General features: G+C 40.1%; 1 protein-coding gene across 2 annotated transcripts; it reads left to right on the plus strand.

The window, feature by feature from the left end:
* The first annotated feature begins 7741 nt into the window (after window positions 1-7741).
* kbtbd8 (kelch repeat and BTB (POZ) domain containing 8) lies at window positions 7742-14645 on the plus strand. Of its 2 annotated transcripts, XR_009647611.1 has the most exons (5): window positions 7746-7826; window positions 9356-9563; window positions 10200-11317; window positions 11440-12289; window positions 12640-14645. XR_009647611.1 is itself a non-coding variant. In XM_060858440.1 (4 exons), the coding sequence occupies exons 1-4, from the start codon at window positions 7811-7813 to the stop codon at window positions 11901-11903; spliced, it is 1806 nt and encodes a 601-aa protein (XP_060714423.1). In that variant the 5' UTR covers window positions 7742-7810; the 3' UTR covers window positions 11904-14645. The 2 variants fall into 2 exon arrangements, 1 of the variants encoding a protein (XP_060714423.1); XM_060858440.1 differs by having other exon boundaries at window positions 7742-7826; window positions 11440-14645.
* Window positions 14646-15707: the final 1062 nt, after the last annotated feature.

Below are 15707 nucleotides of genomic sequence, written 5' to 3' on the forward strand. Positions count from 1 at the left end.
GAACTAATTAACATTTTAATAACTCAACATTTTCTTCCTAAACCTTATTTATCGGGCCATTCTTTTAAATAAAGTTTACTGTGTTTGTGAAGTAGGAACAGTTCAGATTTATAAAACAATCAGGACAATGTTCTTTTATTATTATCCTCTGATTCATTCCCCATCTTCAGTAAGTGCTTTATCCGGCTCGGGTCACTCGTGTCTTATCCTCTGGGAGTGAGATTATTCTGAATAAATGTTTCATTCAATATTAGATTTACAGAACACTTATTAAAATGAAGTGAAATCTATCATATCTATCACTGAAATCTATCTATCTTTCGAGAGATAGATAGATAGATAGATAGATAGATAGATAGATAGATAGATAGATAGATAGACAGACAGACAGAAAGAAAGAAAGAAAGAAAGAAAGAAAGAAAGAAAGAAAGAAAGAAAGAAAGAAAGAAAGAAAGAAAGGGAGGAAGAAAGTAAGACAGACAGATACACAGATAGACATATAGATAGATAGATAGATAGATAGATAGATAGATAGATAGATAGATAGATAGATAGATAGATAGATAGATAGACAGACAGACAGACAGAAAGAAAGAAAGAAAGAAAGAAAGAAAGAAAGAAAGAAAGAAAGAAAGAAAGAAAGAAAGGGAGGAAGAAAGAAAGAAAGAAAGAAAGAAAGAAAGAAAGAAAGAAAGAAAGAAAGAAAGAAAGGGAGGAAGAAAGTAAGACAGACAGATACACAGATAGACATATAGATAGATAGATAGATAGATAGATAGATAGATAGATAGATAGATAGACAGACAGACAGACAGACAGACAGAAAGAAAGAAAGAAAGAAAGAAAGAAAGTAAGACAGACAGATAGACAGATAGACATATAGATAGATAGATAGATAGATAGATAGATAGATAGATAGATAGATAGATAGATAGATAGATAGATAGATAGATAGACAGCAGAAAGACAGACAGAAAGAAAGAAAGAAAGAAAGAAAGAAAGAAAGAAAGAAAGAAAGAAAGAAAGAAAGACAGACAGATCTATAGACATATAGATAGATAGAAAAATAGATAGATAGATAGATAGATAGATAGATAGATAGATAGATAGATAGATAGATAGATAGATAGATAGATGGATGGATGGATGGATAGACATTATTGGTCCCAAAGAGAACCCTGGGAGCTTCAGTACCAAACATCATGAACATAATTCCCAAGACCTCATTTGTTCCTTATTTTTTGCCAAACCTAAAAAGCTGCACCACTTCGACCCTAAAAGTTCTTGAGCCATCTTGCGCGTGATTGCGCTGGTGTGCAGTGTTTCATGGAGACGAAGGAGAAAGAAGAAGAGAAATAAAACCCTCATCTCTAGCGGGAGCCCCGAATTCTTGCGGTGCAAACGGATTTGCTGATGGATCTCCTGCCCGAGCTTTCACACATGGATGCTCCGCTCTCTGCATGGGGGATTCGACTCTTTCTAATCCGAGTCGCGCTATTAGAGCGCTGGTGCTCAAGGCGGGGGGTCTCACACAACTCTCCCTCCCACCACCAAGCCATTCAACCATGCAGCAGAGCCACGGGCTACGAAGCACAGAGAAAGAAGGAGAAGTGGGCCTGTGGTCGCATGTGCCTTTTTTAACCAATTAAAAAGAGGCTAAATAAAGCAGGAGTTTGTAAAAACTGAATCCATCAGCCTGGACATGTGGAACAAATGAGTCGCCCTCTCAGCGGGAGCCATCGCTCCCTTTATTTGTTCTCTTTTTTTAAAACCTGAAGGGTAAATGCAGAAGCGGTCACCGCACTTAATGATGCATCCCTGAAGTTTTTATTTTTATTTTAAATGAGCAAGAGACGAAAGAAAAACCTTAAAGATGTCCTTAAACACTCAGCATCAGATTTAAACTTACACAGGACTGGACCGATGCTGTGGGTGTGAACTCAACTCAAGCTCCGCTTCTGGAAGTTCATTCATTCATTCATTCATTCATTCATCTTCTACCGCTTATCCGAACTACCTCGGGTCACGGGGAGCCTGTGCCTATCTCAGGCCTCATCGGGCATCAAGGCAGGCTACACCCTGGATGGAGCGCCAACCCATCGCAGGGCACACACACACACACACACACACACACACAACGGACAATTTTCCAGAGATGCCAATCAACCTACCATGCATGTCTTTGGACTGGGGGAGGAAACCGGAGTACCCGGAGGAAACCCCCGAGGCACGGGGAGAACATGCAAACTCCACACACACAAGGTGGAGGCGGGAATCGAACCCCCAACCCTGGAGGTGTGAGGCGAACGTGCTAACCACTAAGCCACCGTGCCGCCCCGCTTCTGGAAGTGTTTCATGGAATAAGATTATAACAAATGAGATTAAACGGAGCGGGATTGATCACCAAATGCAACTTGTGTGTTGCAGAGAAAAAACAAAGCTTGTCAGGAATGAAAGCCCCTTTGTGCACCGCATATCTGTATGCTGATAGCTTTTCCACTGATTTCTGCGTTTATTTGGAACCCAAAGCAAAATGTGAGCAGACAGGAAGTTACCTAGGAGCAATTGTTGTTTTCTTCTTCGACTACTTTGTTGTTTATTGTCTTGGCCTAAAGACTGAAAAATCCCCAGGGTTTAATTAACGCTCACAGCAGTGTTAATTAATCTCTGTCCTGGAGATCTGGAGTCATGCAGAGTTTGGTGGTTTCTTTGCTCGGACACACCTAATAAACCTGGTATTTAGATGGTGAGTTGAATCAAGTGTCTTCTAGGAGAAAAAAATCACCAGCTGAGCAGAAATTCAGACATCCAGGACCGCGAGGACGACATCTCGCTACCGGGGTCCGTTCAAAGCCGAGGTACAAAACGGTTTGGCGAACGCTGGGACGTATAAATGTCTGAGATGGGTTTCTTTGACAGCCTTGTTCTTCTTCCCAGACCCCTCAGAGAACATCTCTGTGAAGGATCGCCGCGTCACGTTGTCAGGTTTTATGTCTTCGTGTAAACAAATTGAGAAATAATCGTTGAGATAATTTGGCTCTGCGGACCTGGTGATCAAGGAGCTCGTGGCGAGAGAACGAGTCTCGCTGTTTGTTCTGTGACATGACTGATGGATGCAGATGTCCTCACTCCCAATTCGGACTGGGGACGGTTTTGCGCGTGTGTGTGTTTGTGTGTGTGTGTGTGCTGTGTGTGTATGCCTTACAGAACACTTCTTAAACATGAAGCAGGGAGTGCAGGTTGGTATTTACCGCTGCAACCCGCCGTGCACCTATTCTCCTCATCACAGGGGGCGGAGAGAGACATGGGGGACTGAATGCCTCATCTGAACATCTGCAGATGCTACATGCTGTGTCCCGCAGGTCTATAATAACCTATTACCTTCATCTCCGACACACACTCATGCAAAAAAAACCCAAAAAAACATAGGCGTTTAAATGACAATTAGACCCCCTGCTTCACCTTTGCATGCCTTCCATCTTATTCTGCTGTAGTCATCTCTTCTGCAGTTCAGTCCATCGCTGTGCTCATACTCCAGAAGTAAGTGCCCCCTACACAGATACTTGGATATGCAATGTCTCTGGACAGAACCTGAAAGAATGTTTCTCAAACACTTCCATCAGGATCTCAGTCTCCAGATCCAATATATCCAAACCTGGGAATTTTAGGTACTTGAATTCTGTATGGACGAGTGGTCCAAGACGCTCTACACGTGTCTCGTCAAGCTCGTTACCTTCGCCGGTGCTTTTTGCCCAGTATTTTAGTCAAGACTATCTCAGATGGATTATAGGGTATATTGACCACTCTATGTTGTGCTTTAATAAATATAGAAGTATACGATGGTTGAAATAACACATAGAGCTGCACACCAGCGAGTGTTTCAGGTCTCAAAAACAGTGCCGTTAAACCCACGTCATAATACTCGTCAATTAAAACAATTAGGAAATCTCATACGGTTCTAATCACTGTAGCTTTCAGAGCCTGAAAATCTTCCAGAGCCGAAGCAGATTTCTGATCTGATACAGAAATTACTGCAGCGCAACAAGTGACACAGACAGATTACAGCCTTTAGCACAGAGTTTCCACACAAATCCCTTTTACTGTTCCACGTCGTGACGATGCCTCGGATTATTTTTCTTCTCCTTTTTTTTATTTTACGCCCATTTCTCAGAGCGCTACGGTATGACTGTTCAAACCGATGTTGGCATTTTGTGCCACCGTTTTCACCGCCGTCCTCGCAAAATGCAATCCTGACCATGTCTCATGCACCTGTATCAGGAAATTGGTTTTCTATATGTCTAAAGAGCAGGTTATAGGCAAGAGATATGGGAAGAGGGGGGAAAAAAATGACAGTGGAAGCATTAGTCCTTTCATTTCAGAGGAGCTCGGTCCAATTTCCACAGCCTGAATGGATAAAAGAAAGCGAAATGGATTGTGTGGATTGCAGTTTTGTTTTTATTGGACTCCTTTTTTTTTTTCTTTTATTTTGGTGTCATTTTATAGTGTCAGATTCACACTCGAATAGATTCCCTGTTCTCTGCAAACATCCTGCAATGGCATCGAATTCACCAATTATTATCTCTTACATTTCACAAACAAAGGTCTATTATAATAAAAGCAAAAAAGTATAAGAGAATATACCTATAACACTTTATTTGTATCAGTGGGAATTTTAGATTATAGAAACCTGATTTTGAAAGAAAAAAAGACAAGACAGGGGGCACGGTGGCTTAGTGGTTAGGACGTTTGCCTCACACCTCCAGGGTCGGGGTTCGATTCCCACCTCCGCCTTGTGTGTGTGGAGTTTGCATGTTCTCCCCGTGCCTCGGGGGTTTCCTCCGGGTACTCCGGTTTCCTCCCCCGGTCCAAAGACATGCATGGTAGGTTGACTGGCATCTCTGGAAAAATTGTCCGTAGTGTGTGATTGTGTGAGTGAATGAGTGTGTGTGTGTGCCCTATGATGGGTTGGCACTCCGTCCAGGGTGTATCCTGCCTTGACGCCCAATGACGCCTGAGATAGGCACAGGCTCCACGTGACCCGAGGTAGTTCGGATAAGCGGTAGAAGATGAATGAATGAATGAATGAATGAATGGATGAATGAATGAATGAAAAAGACAAGACAATAGAGAGATATAGAGGACAATGTGGCTGGGATGGATAGAACTGTACAAATTAGCATAAAGTGTATAGGGAAGGAAATCCATAAATATGCAGAAAGGCCAAAAAGAAGTAAGATGAACCACCATGAAATTTGTGTACATGTATAAAGTAATATTAAAGACATGAGATGTTTATTAGTATTTTGTTGATATATTTAAGATGAATGAATGACTCTTCTGGACATCTAGCTGGAATATCTCTCTTATCTATAATAAATGGAACACTTACGAGCATACCGAGTTTAATACGAGCGGTCGCAGATGTTTTTCTGATGGATGCGATTTGACAACATCTGGAAGACTTTTGAACAGATGTTCGTGGTGTTTCATTTCAAATAGTCGCTAATGAACTCATCTGGGTGAATCTTTTATACTGTGCCTCGTTTTGTTATCATTTTACTCGATCGGTTACTAATGTGTCGTGTTCGTCCAACCGCTTTTCAGCTCTTCTGAACGCTTCCTAGTAGATAATATTCATAATTATGCTCTAGGTTTAATGGATATACATTGAGTTTGAGGCAAATTATCTATGTACAGTATTATAGCAAGTACAGAGCTGCAACAGAGATACATACAGGAAGTCAAAATGTCTCTGTGGTATAATTTTTAAACCCTGTTCCATTCCCCTGTTGTTAAATTAGAAAGCTGACAAATTTCCGTTCATTTTATAGGAGATATTTAATGATAAGTAAAATAGCTTGATGGTTGATGAGGTGATTGACATGACAGTTTGAGCCACATGAAAGTGTCGTACTGTGAGTTAGCCCATGTGCCTTCTAATGTGCCAGGTCTCATTGAAATTCAACGATCATGTACTTCACTGTACTTTGTATATAGACTTTGTTAATATTTATAATGCAGCCGAATGCTTTTTCAGTCATTTTGTCTTGACAATATTTCAGCAATGGATTCAATATTCCCACTTAGTACGGCTTTGTATCGTTGTTAATTATAAATGGCTCATTAAAACACTTCTACAGTATGTGTAGTGAAGCAATTATTCTCTTTTGTCTGTCTATCATTTATTTATTTAATCATTAGTGCTACATAAAGTGAGTATAATTGTATATTAATGTGTATATACTGTATATAACTTGTGTAAAATTATACATACAATGTACATATCACATATTGTGTTTTTTTATACTCCTCATCCTCTACACATATTGTGCTTTACATAAATCTGCACTATTTCATTTATGTGTATCTTATAGCCTTTATATTTATTTACTGTACATGTTTACATATATACCTATATATACTACATGTTGTATCTATCATGATCTATCTATCTATCTATCTATCTATCTATCTGTCTGTCTGTCTCTTTCTGTCTGTCTGTCTGTCTATCTATCTATCTATCTATCTATCTATCTATCTATCTATCTATCTATCTATCTATCTATCTATCTATCTATCTGTCTGTCTGTCTGTCTGTCTGTCTGTCTATCTATCTATCTATCTATCTATCTATCTATCTATCTATCTATCTATGCATCTGTCCATCTACCCATTCATTTATCTATCCATCCAACCACCCACCCACCTATCTATCTATCTATCTATCTATCTATCTATCTATCTATCTATCTATCTATCTATCATCTGTCTGTCTGTCTGTCTTTCTATCGCTCTCTCTTTCTCTCTCTCTCTGTCTGTCTCTCTCTCTATCTGTATGTATGTCTGTCTATCTATCTATCTATCTATCTATCTATCTATCTATCTATCTATCTATCTATCTCTCTCTATCTGTATCCATCTATCTATCTATCTATCTATCTATCTATCTATCTATCTATCTATCTATCTATCTATCTATCTATGCATCTGTCCATCTACCCATCTGTCTGTCTGTCTGTCTGTCTGTCTGTCTGTCTTTCTATCGCTCTCTCTTTCTCTCTCTCTGTCTGTCTCTCTCTCTATCTGTATGTATGTCTGTCTATCTATCTATCTATCTATTGTATTTTTTTATACTCCTCATCCTCTACACATATTGTGCTTTACATAAATCTGCACTATTTCATTTATGTGTATCTTATAGCCTTTATATTTATTTACTGTACATATGTTTACATATATACCTATATATACTACATGTTGTATCTATCATGATCTATCTATCTATCTATCTATCTATCTATCTATCTATCTATCTATCTATGCATCTGTCCATCTACCCATTCATTTATCTATCCATCCACCCACCCACCCACCTATCTATCTATCTATCTATCTATCTATCTATCTATCTATCTGTCTTTCTGTCTCTCTGTCTGTCTATATATATCTATCTATCTATCTATCTATCTATCTATCTATCTATCTATCTATCTATCTATCTATCTATCTATCATCTGTCTGTCTGTCTGTCTTTCTATCTCTCTCTCTTTCTCTCTCTCTCTCTGTCTGTCTCTCTCTCTATCTGTATGTATGTATGTCTGTCTATCTATCTATCTATCTATCTATCTATCTATCTATCACGTATAAAGTCTCACGTCTTTTAATGTACTATGCAAAAATATGTACACGGCGTAATGTGATTGGTCAGAGAAAGAGGTTTCTGGATTCTGATTGGCTGGCGCTTGTTTCCGGGGCACACAGATGTCCCGGTGACGTTTTTCCCAGCCGCAGTGAGACGGACTGGGCGAGAATGGCTGCCGGTGGAGGTCAGAGTTACACGGTTTTTATCTCTCTTCGAATACTCTAAATCCTTTCTTTTAAAAAAAAACTACGGATTATGTTTAACATGTCACGCATTTCCTCTACAAGAACGGTCTGTTAAGGTTTAATGGGATGTTGTTTCGAGTGTTTGTGTCGGCTGAATAAAAGTACAGACCGGTTGCTGGCTAATCCGAGCTAAGTTAGCATAGCAATGCTAGCTTGGCAGATTAGCACCGTGAAACCGACCACGTCTTAAAAAAAACATACTTTAATAAATACTGCGAAGCATTTATAAATAAATAAATAAATATATCGTGTGTAAATAGTTATTTATTTTGTAGTTAATTAGTTAGTAAATTCGCCGGCTATCTCGGCTAGTTAGCACCTGCGGCTAATTTACACCGAGTCGTTAGCTAGCATGCTGCTGTTCCTGCTTTGTAAAAGATGACTCATTATAACAGCTGTTTAAAGCGACTGGTCTGTTGTAAAGACTTTAAAAAGCTCTTGAAAGTAACGCTGCTTTCAAAAATATTGGCACCCCTGTATGATGATTTACTTTCTGAGTAAACAGTTATGAATCTAATGAAAAGTAAACAATACAGAACCCTGATGATGGGGACCATGATTTAGAAGGTTTTTTTTATTTTATTAAATAATAATAATAATAATGAGCCACATTTGTGAGGAGTATTGGTTCATTTGCTCCTTATTCAGCATCCACCACTGAGATTTTTTTTTAATAAAGTGGATTTTCAGCTTAATTGAAGTATTTGGTGCAGATTATAGTCTTTTGTTCAGACAGATTCGTTTGCCTTTAAAACCGGTTAAACTGGTTCACAGGAGCGAATAAAGAACGACACGATACAGTTATTCAGTGTCGATTAAACTTTACTCATCTGCACCTCTGAGCGACGTTTATTGGACCCCTGAACCAGAACTTTTCAGATCCTGGATGCGTTAATGTTCTGCCTGCGAAAATTCTCTCTCTGAGACACCGACGAAAGCTGTGTGTTTTCAGCAAAACCGCACAAACAAAGCAAACCTTACAGCTTCTGTCACTGTTGTGTATTGTTTAAACAATGCACACTTTATATACCTGTATTATTGTTATTGTTCTATATATCGTTGTTTAATTGTGGCCCAGGAACTAAAGTGGATTCTGGTTCCAGTTTCCTGGGTTTGGTTAAAATACTTATCAAACATGTTTTTTGTAGAAACCATCATTTTTTTGTTTCATGTTCAAGTCTGAAGCCATGTCATGTTCAGGATTTTGGTTTAATTCTTTTCTGATGATGTGGCTGATCAGGGCTCATGATTATAAACCACCTATTTAATGTTCTAAATGACATTCATAAGCGTTCCTTAGTTTTTGAGTCTCTGTGTTTATGAAGCTCATCTTTCCTCTTACTGTAGATTGTTGCTTATGGTTAATGATTTGCATTTGGTCTGTTAATGTTCATTCTAAAGATGTTGGACTGGAACGATTGATTACGTTGTCTTGTTCATTTTATCTGCCTTCTTGTTTCGCCCACAGACGTTGGAAAGCTGTTACAAGTACAAAATGGGACTCCTGCAAGCACAAGCTATAACGGGGTAGACGCCCTGCATGCCTGCACCATTCTCCAGCAGCTTAAAGCCCTGTACGATGAAGCGCAGCTGACCGACATTGTCGTGGAGGTGGACCATGGCGAGACTTTCGCCTGTCACAGAAATGTGCTTGCTGCCATCAGTCCTTACTTCAGGTAGACCAGCTCCTTTCCAGTGAGCTTTTTGCTGTGGAAAAGAACGATAGACGTACTCTGAAAATAAATTTACAAACTGTTAGCACAAAAATATTTAGGAACATATGTAATAAGGAGAGAAAAAACAGAAACCCACCCACAAATAATATACGCAACAACTTTCAATTTAATACTTTCATTAGAGAGAAATGAATTTATGGTTAAAATATAAGTGTCAATGAAGTACATAGTAGTTAGTACATTTAAGCTGCTATACAAGGCTCAGAGTAATTTAATACACGTTGTTTGGGTATTGAATCAACACTCAAAATGACTGACTAGAAACCTCTGGTTTGGAAACGTGTCCTCATGGTGAAACAGCCTAGAGAACAAATCTCATAATGCAAAACAGACCAGCATCCTAGAGATCTAGGATTGGAAGTGAATATCGTTGGCTTTGACATTTTTAACATCTTGAATACATACAAGTAAAAAGTTGAATATTTTTACTTGAAAGCAGTTGCTGGTTGATTTCATGCCAGTTGCATCAGACGAAGTATATGCTAAACTAATAAATTGCAGATTTCTTTTAGAAACTGAAATAACATCTGAGCACCATTTTTTCCCCCCCTCTCCTCTTCTTTCCTGTCACGTCAGATCAATGTTCACCAGCGGCCTTACGGAGACCAGTCAGCGTGAGGTGCGCATCGTGGGCGTGGAGTCGGAGTCCATGAGCCTCGTGCTGGACTACGCCTACACGTCACGCGTCGCCCTGTCCGAGCACAACGTGCAAGCTCTGTTTACGGCAGCAAGTCTCTTCCAGATCCCAGCGCTGCAAGACCAGTGCGCTCACTTCATGATCAGTCGGCTGGAGCCGCAGAACTGCATCGGTGTGTTTATGTTTGCTGATGCGTACGGACACCGGGAGCTCCGTGAACGAGCCCAGGACTACGTTCGCAGGAAGTTTTTGTGTGCTGTGGATGAACCAGAGTTCTTGCAGCTGACCAAGGAGCAGGTGGTGGGAATTCTGGATAGCGACGACCTCAATGTGGAAAAGGAGGAGCATGTGTACGAGGGCATTGTACGCTGGCTGGAGCACGACCCTGTGCGTCGGCAGCCGTTCCTCGCCGACGTCTTTGCCAAGTGTATCCGGCTGCCGTTGTTAGACGAGGCCTTCGTGAGCCGCATCCCAGCCCCATTTGCCTTGGCGCTGCCCATGGATCTCACGGAAAAGAGCCGGGCTAACGGTGCCAACGGCTGCCCGCAACGTCTGGGCATGACTGCGTCTGAGATGGTGATCTGTTTTGACGCAGCACACAAACACTCGGCCAAGAAGCAGACAGTACCGTGTCTGGACACGGCCACGGGCAAGGTGTACAAGCTGTGTAAACCGCCTAACGACCTACGCGAGGTCGGCATCCTGGTCACACCCGAGAATGACATCATCATCGCCGGAGGCTATCGGCCTGGAAGCAGTGAGACGTGCATAGATCATCGAGCGGAAAGCGACGTCTGGCAGTACGAGCACGCCGGCAACCGGTGGCTGTCGCGTGCGCCCATGCTGAGAGCGAGGATAGGATGCCGTCTGGTACATTGCTGCGGGAAGGTGTACGCCCTCGGAGGACGCGTTTACGAGGGTGACGGACGCAACGCTCTTAAGTCAGTCGAATGCTACGATGCCAGGGATGATTGCTGGATAGCTGTTAGTCCGATGCCTGTCGCCATGGAGTTTCACAGTGCTGTGGAGTATAAAGATCGCATCTATGTGCTCCAAGGTGAGAGTCTAGTGTTTATTTGGAAGTTCAGTAGTTATGGACAACATACTGTAACTGTAATGTTCGGTATTCACCTTGTATTGATCTGCACTGCTTTTACTGAACTATATCTCTCTCTCCAGGCGAATACTTCTTCTGCTTTGATCCCCGTAAGGATTACTGGGGACACTTATCTCCCATGAAAATCCCACGTAGCCAAGGACTGGCGGCACTGCACGGGAACCTCATCTACTACATCGGCGGCGTGTGTCGCAACCACCAGCGCACCTTCACCGTGGAGGTGTTTGACCTCGAGCAGAACAGCTGGAGCCAGCGACAGGACTTGCCCTTCGAGCAGGCTGCCAGCCCCTACATCAAAGCGATGATGTTAGGAGGACACCTGCACCTATTTGTGCGCGCTACCCAGGTCACGGTGGAGGAGCACGTGTTCCGCACTAGCCGCAAAAACTCTCTATACCAGTACGACGAGCAGGAAGACAGCTGGAGCAAAGTCTACGAGACACCAGAGCGCCTCTGGGATCTCGGCCGCCATTTTGAGTGCGTCGTAGCCAAGCTGTACCCTCAGTGTCTGCAGAAAGTGCTTTGATTAGGAAGTTTGGAAGCAGGGATACTTTTTTTGTTTGTTTGTTTGTTTCAGGAGAAAGGGGAGTTAGTAATTCTGATCCCCACCTATGGTGCTGTTCGAGTCCCTAGACGCGGGAAGAGGAAAGTCTTAAAGTCGAGCGATATTCAGTGACCTCAGAGGAGTGCTTATTGTGAAGACGGCAGTATTTTTAATCTGTAAGAGACAAGAACAAAGTGTCCTCGCTGTTGCTTGTTTTACAGTTAAAACAAACAAATTCTAAGTGCAATTATCACATTGTTTGTGTCTTGAGCCATTTTTTTTTCTTTTATCTTTACAGCTTATGTGAGGGGTGATTTTTTTTTTTTTTTATGTGCAGTGGAACACAGTAATAGATGACGTCCTTGTTGGTAAGGATTAGCAGCGTGTGTTAAAAATGACAATAATTAAAAATATATAAATGGCTATATATATTGATACGGGTCTGGTGGGATGAGGTGCCCATCGTTAGGTAGCTAGAATACTGAATAATTCATCTTTCTTTCTTAAAGATTTTAAACCATCTATGGCTAAACACTCTCGGTTTTGTCTTTTTGATTATTTAGTTATGGTGTAATCATTAATATAGATTAGTCTAATTGTGAGTGGCTGATTTTTTTTTTTATTTTTACTTTTCCTCCGAATGATTTATTGATCTTGACCTTTTTGGCTTTTCAGTTTAGGTTACAACTTTTTTTTTTTCTTTCTTTTCTTCCCCTAGGCTGAAAATTCGAAAAAGAAATTTCTTTTGGTGTTTTTCAGGGCCTCCATCTGTTGAGAGCCACAGTTCTATCCAGTTTGGTGCTTTTGATGCTTCACCGTAACTCATCAAGCCTTTTTCTAATTTTTTTTAATATTCTTATTTAAATCCTTGTCGTGCTACAGAACAGGGAAAAACACTGAAACTGTTTGTTTGTGAGAAATTGTGATAATCTGATACATGGTTGTAAACTCGCACCTATCCAGCTACATATTTGCGACGACTTCTTTTTTTTTTTTTGTGTGTGTGTTTGTGCGTTTCACCAGTGCCATTTTAGCGAGGATACAATGTTATACTCGGTCTCCATATTGGAGTGGATCAGTGTAGTCTACTGCAGAACTGGAGCAATTAAAGCTAAGGTTAAAGCAAATGTTCTGATTTTCAGTTCTAAGGACACACCATCCCAATTTAGACCTGGAAGAGAAAATCCCAGAGATTTATTTGAGCGCCATAAACCCCCTCTTCACCAACCCCCATTTGTTTTGTTTGCTTTCCTGTTGTTGAACACAAAGGCTGATTGCTAAGCTCTGAGCGGCTAAGTCGAATACCCTTTTGGCTGCAGGAAACAGGTTTGATGTCATACCTGGGCTGTGGAGTGCCACCAAGAAGCAAGGAGAGAGTTTTTTATTTTTTTTTCCTTCAAGATCAGTGCAAGCAGAACCACTTTTCACATGCATTAATTTTTGGGGTTTGAACAAAAAAATAAAAAACCCAGATGACACTACTTTCTCAAGAAGGTATGCATTAAAGATGTTATAAGGAGGATGTCTTCACCTGAACATTAGCCCTTTATGGCGTTTAAATGATTATAGTTCTGTTCAGTGAACATCAGTATGTGAAGCATCTGTCGATCATCTGGAAAATTTGAAAAACAGAAATGTTACACGGTGCTGCTTTTTTTTTTTTTTTTTTTTTTTTTTTTGGGGACAATCCTGTACATAAATACACTTTTGTTGTTTTTCTTTTTAAATGCAGCCACCGGGTTTAAAGTCCTGTTGTAGCTTGGCGTGTGTGAGCATTATTGCTTGTTTGGTTTTGTTGATTGTATGTTCTGTCGGTTCCTGTGGCATGTTGATCTTGCACTACATTCACACTCGGTCTCAATCGCAAGCTGTACATCACACAAAGCAAAGCCATTACTGAACACCGATCTCTCATTTTCAACACAAGTTGAGCGCTCTGCTCCAGGCCCCGGACCCTGCAAAGATGTCACCACGTGGCCCACATGCGTGTCCAATCAGTGGTCGAAGCACACGTGCCATTTTCTCACTCTGAGTCCTCGAACTCTGAACGAGGGATGGAAGCTGAATGAGCTTCGCTGTGACTCTGGTGCAATAAGTTGCCTTCGTCAAGACTTTTTTGTAAACAAAGCTCAGTAGCATGAGAACTAGAACCGGACCATTCTCAGGATTAATTACTGATTATACCCAGTACTGTATTGACAACTGTTTGATATTCATGTAAAATACTGTAACATGAGTTGCCGTACTTGCACAGTTTTTTTTTTTTTTAACAGGATTTTATTTACCTTGTCTTTTTTCAACTTGAATAATAGATGTGATTTTTTTTTTCCATTCTGTTTTACTTATGAGTGATTTATTTTCTATTTTAAATCTAGTAGGTTTTTTTTTAATACACATTCTTTGTTTTAATGGTTTGTCTCCACTGATCTCACTTCAACACAACTCAAAGCATTACACCAACTATAACAGCAGTACTAGTTCAAATGCATCAGTCTTCTTGTCTATATGTATAGAAAAACGTCAAGTTTTAGCTAAACTTATGTCGTCTGCTGCAAAGCCAATCAACCTCCTTGTCTGTGCATACATAGCTACAATTTACATGTCTATTCTTTCTTTTTTTTTGTGTGTGTGTGTCTGCTTTTTGTTTGCCTGGTTGTATGGTATGAGAATTTGTTAAATATACTTTGATTTCAACTGTGAAATTCACATTGCACATAATTTGAAAATAAAACAATTGGAAAAAAATCTTGTGTATGTTGTATGAAATATTAAATCAGACTTGAACAGATCAACAACGTCATTGCTGAATAGCAGACAAAAAGCAGGCAATTTATCATTTACACACAGGGGCCGCATCAGCCTGAACAACACCACTAAAATTTTCATTGCTACAACATTATTACAACAGACCAAAATTAGGTGTTACCAAAAACTTTGGTAATTTGGTAAAATTTGGTAACTTTGGTAAAAAAAAGCCTTGGTAATAACAATATCGTTACATAGTTAATACACTGTTATTACGTTGTTATGACCGTGTTACTTTAACGGCCCAAAATTAAGATTGACCAAAAATGCCTTGGTAATAAGTCATTACATAGTTATTACATTGACAACCGCCCAAAATGAAACGCTACCAAAAACCGCCTCGGTAATAACAATGTCGTTACATATTTATTACACGGTTATTACATTGTTACAACATTGTAATTACATTGTTACGACATTGTTATTACAACCGCCCAAAATGAAAAGCTACCAAAAAACCGCCTTGGTAATAACAATGTCGTTACATATTTATTACACGGTTATTACATTGTTACGACATTGTAATTACATTGTTACTACAGTGTTACGACATTGTTATTACAACCACCCAAAATGAAAAGCTACCAAAAAACCGCCTCGGTAATAATAATGTCGTTACATAGTTATTACATGGTTAATACATTGTTCCAACAGTGTTATGACATTATTACAAGCACCCTTAATTAGGCTTTACTGTAAAACTTTTCCAACGTTTCCAATAGTGACTGTAATTATAAAATTAATATAATATCAAGTCAAGCAGCTTTTTATTGTCATTTCAACCATTACATATCTGACGTAGTACATAGTGAAATGAAACAAGGTTTCTCCAGGACCATAAAACATAGAGCTACATTACACAACACAGAGCTTTAAGAAGCAACATGAAGTGAATCCTCGTGCAAAAAATACAGACAAAACCCTAGAGAACGTATACCCAAAAGAGTGCCGACCAGTGTGCATTCTGTATGGGAAGTTTAC

The sequence above is a fragment of the Tachysurus vachellii genome, chromosome 22 (assembly GCF_030014155.1).
Source record: "Tachysurus vachellii isolate PV-2020 chromosome 22, HZAU_Pvac_v1, whole genome shotgun sequence".
In the NCBI taxonomy this organism is placed as follows: domain Eukaryota; kingdom Metazoa; phylum Chordata; class Actinopteri; order Siluriformes; family Bagridae; genus Tachysurus; species Tachysurus vachellii.

Excerpts from the sequence above, each read along its gene's own strand:
- kbtbd8 (XM_060858440.1), top strand. Across the intron at positions 9,564-10,199 it reads GCCATCAGTCCTTACTTCAG|ATCAATGTTCACCAGCGGCC; the intron begins GTAGACCAGCTC and ends CTGTCACGTCAG. Across the intron at positions 11,318-11,439 it reads TCGCATCTATGTGCTCCAAG|GCGAATACTTCTTCTGCTTT; the intron begins GTGAGAGTCTAG and ends CTCTCTCTCCAG.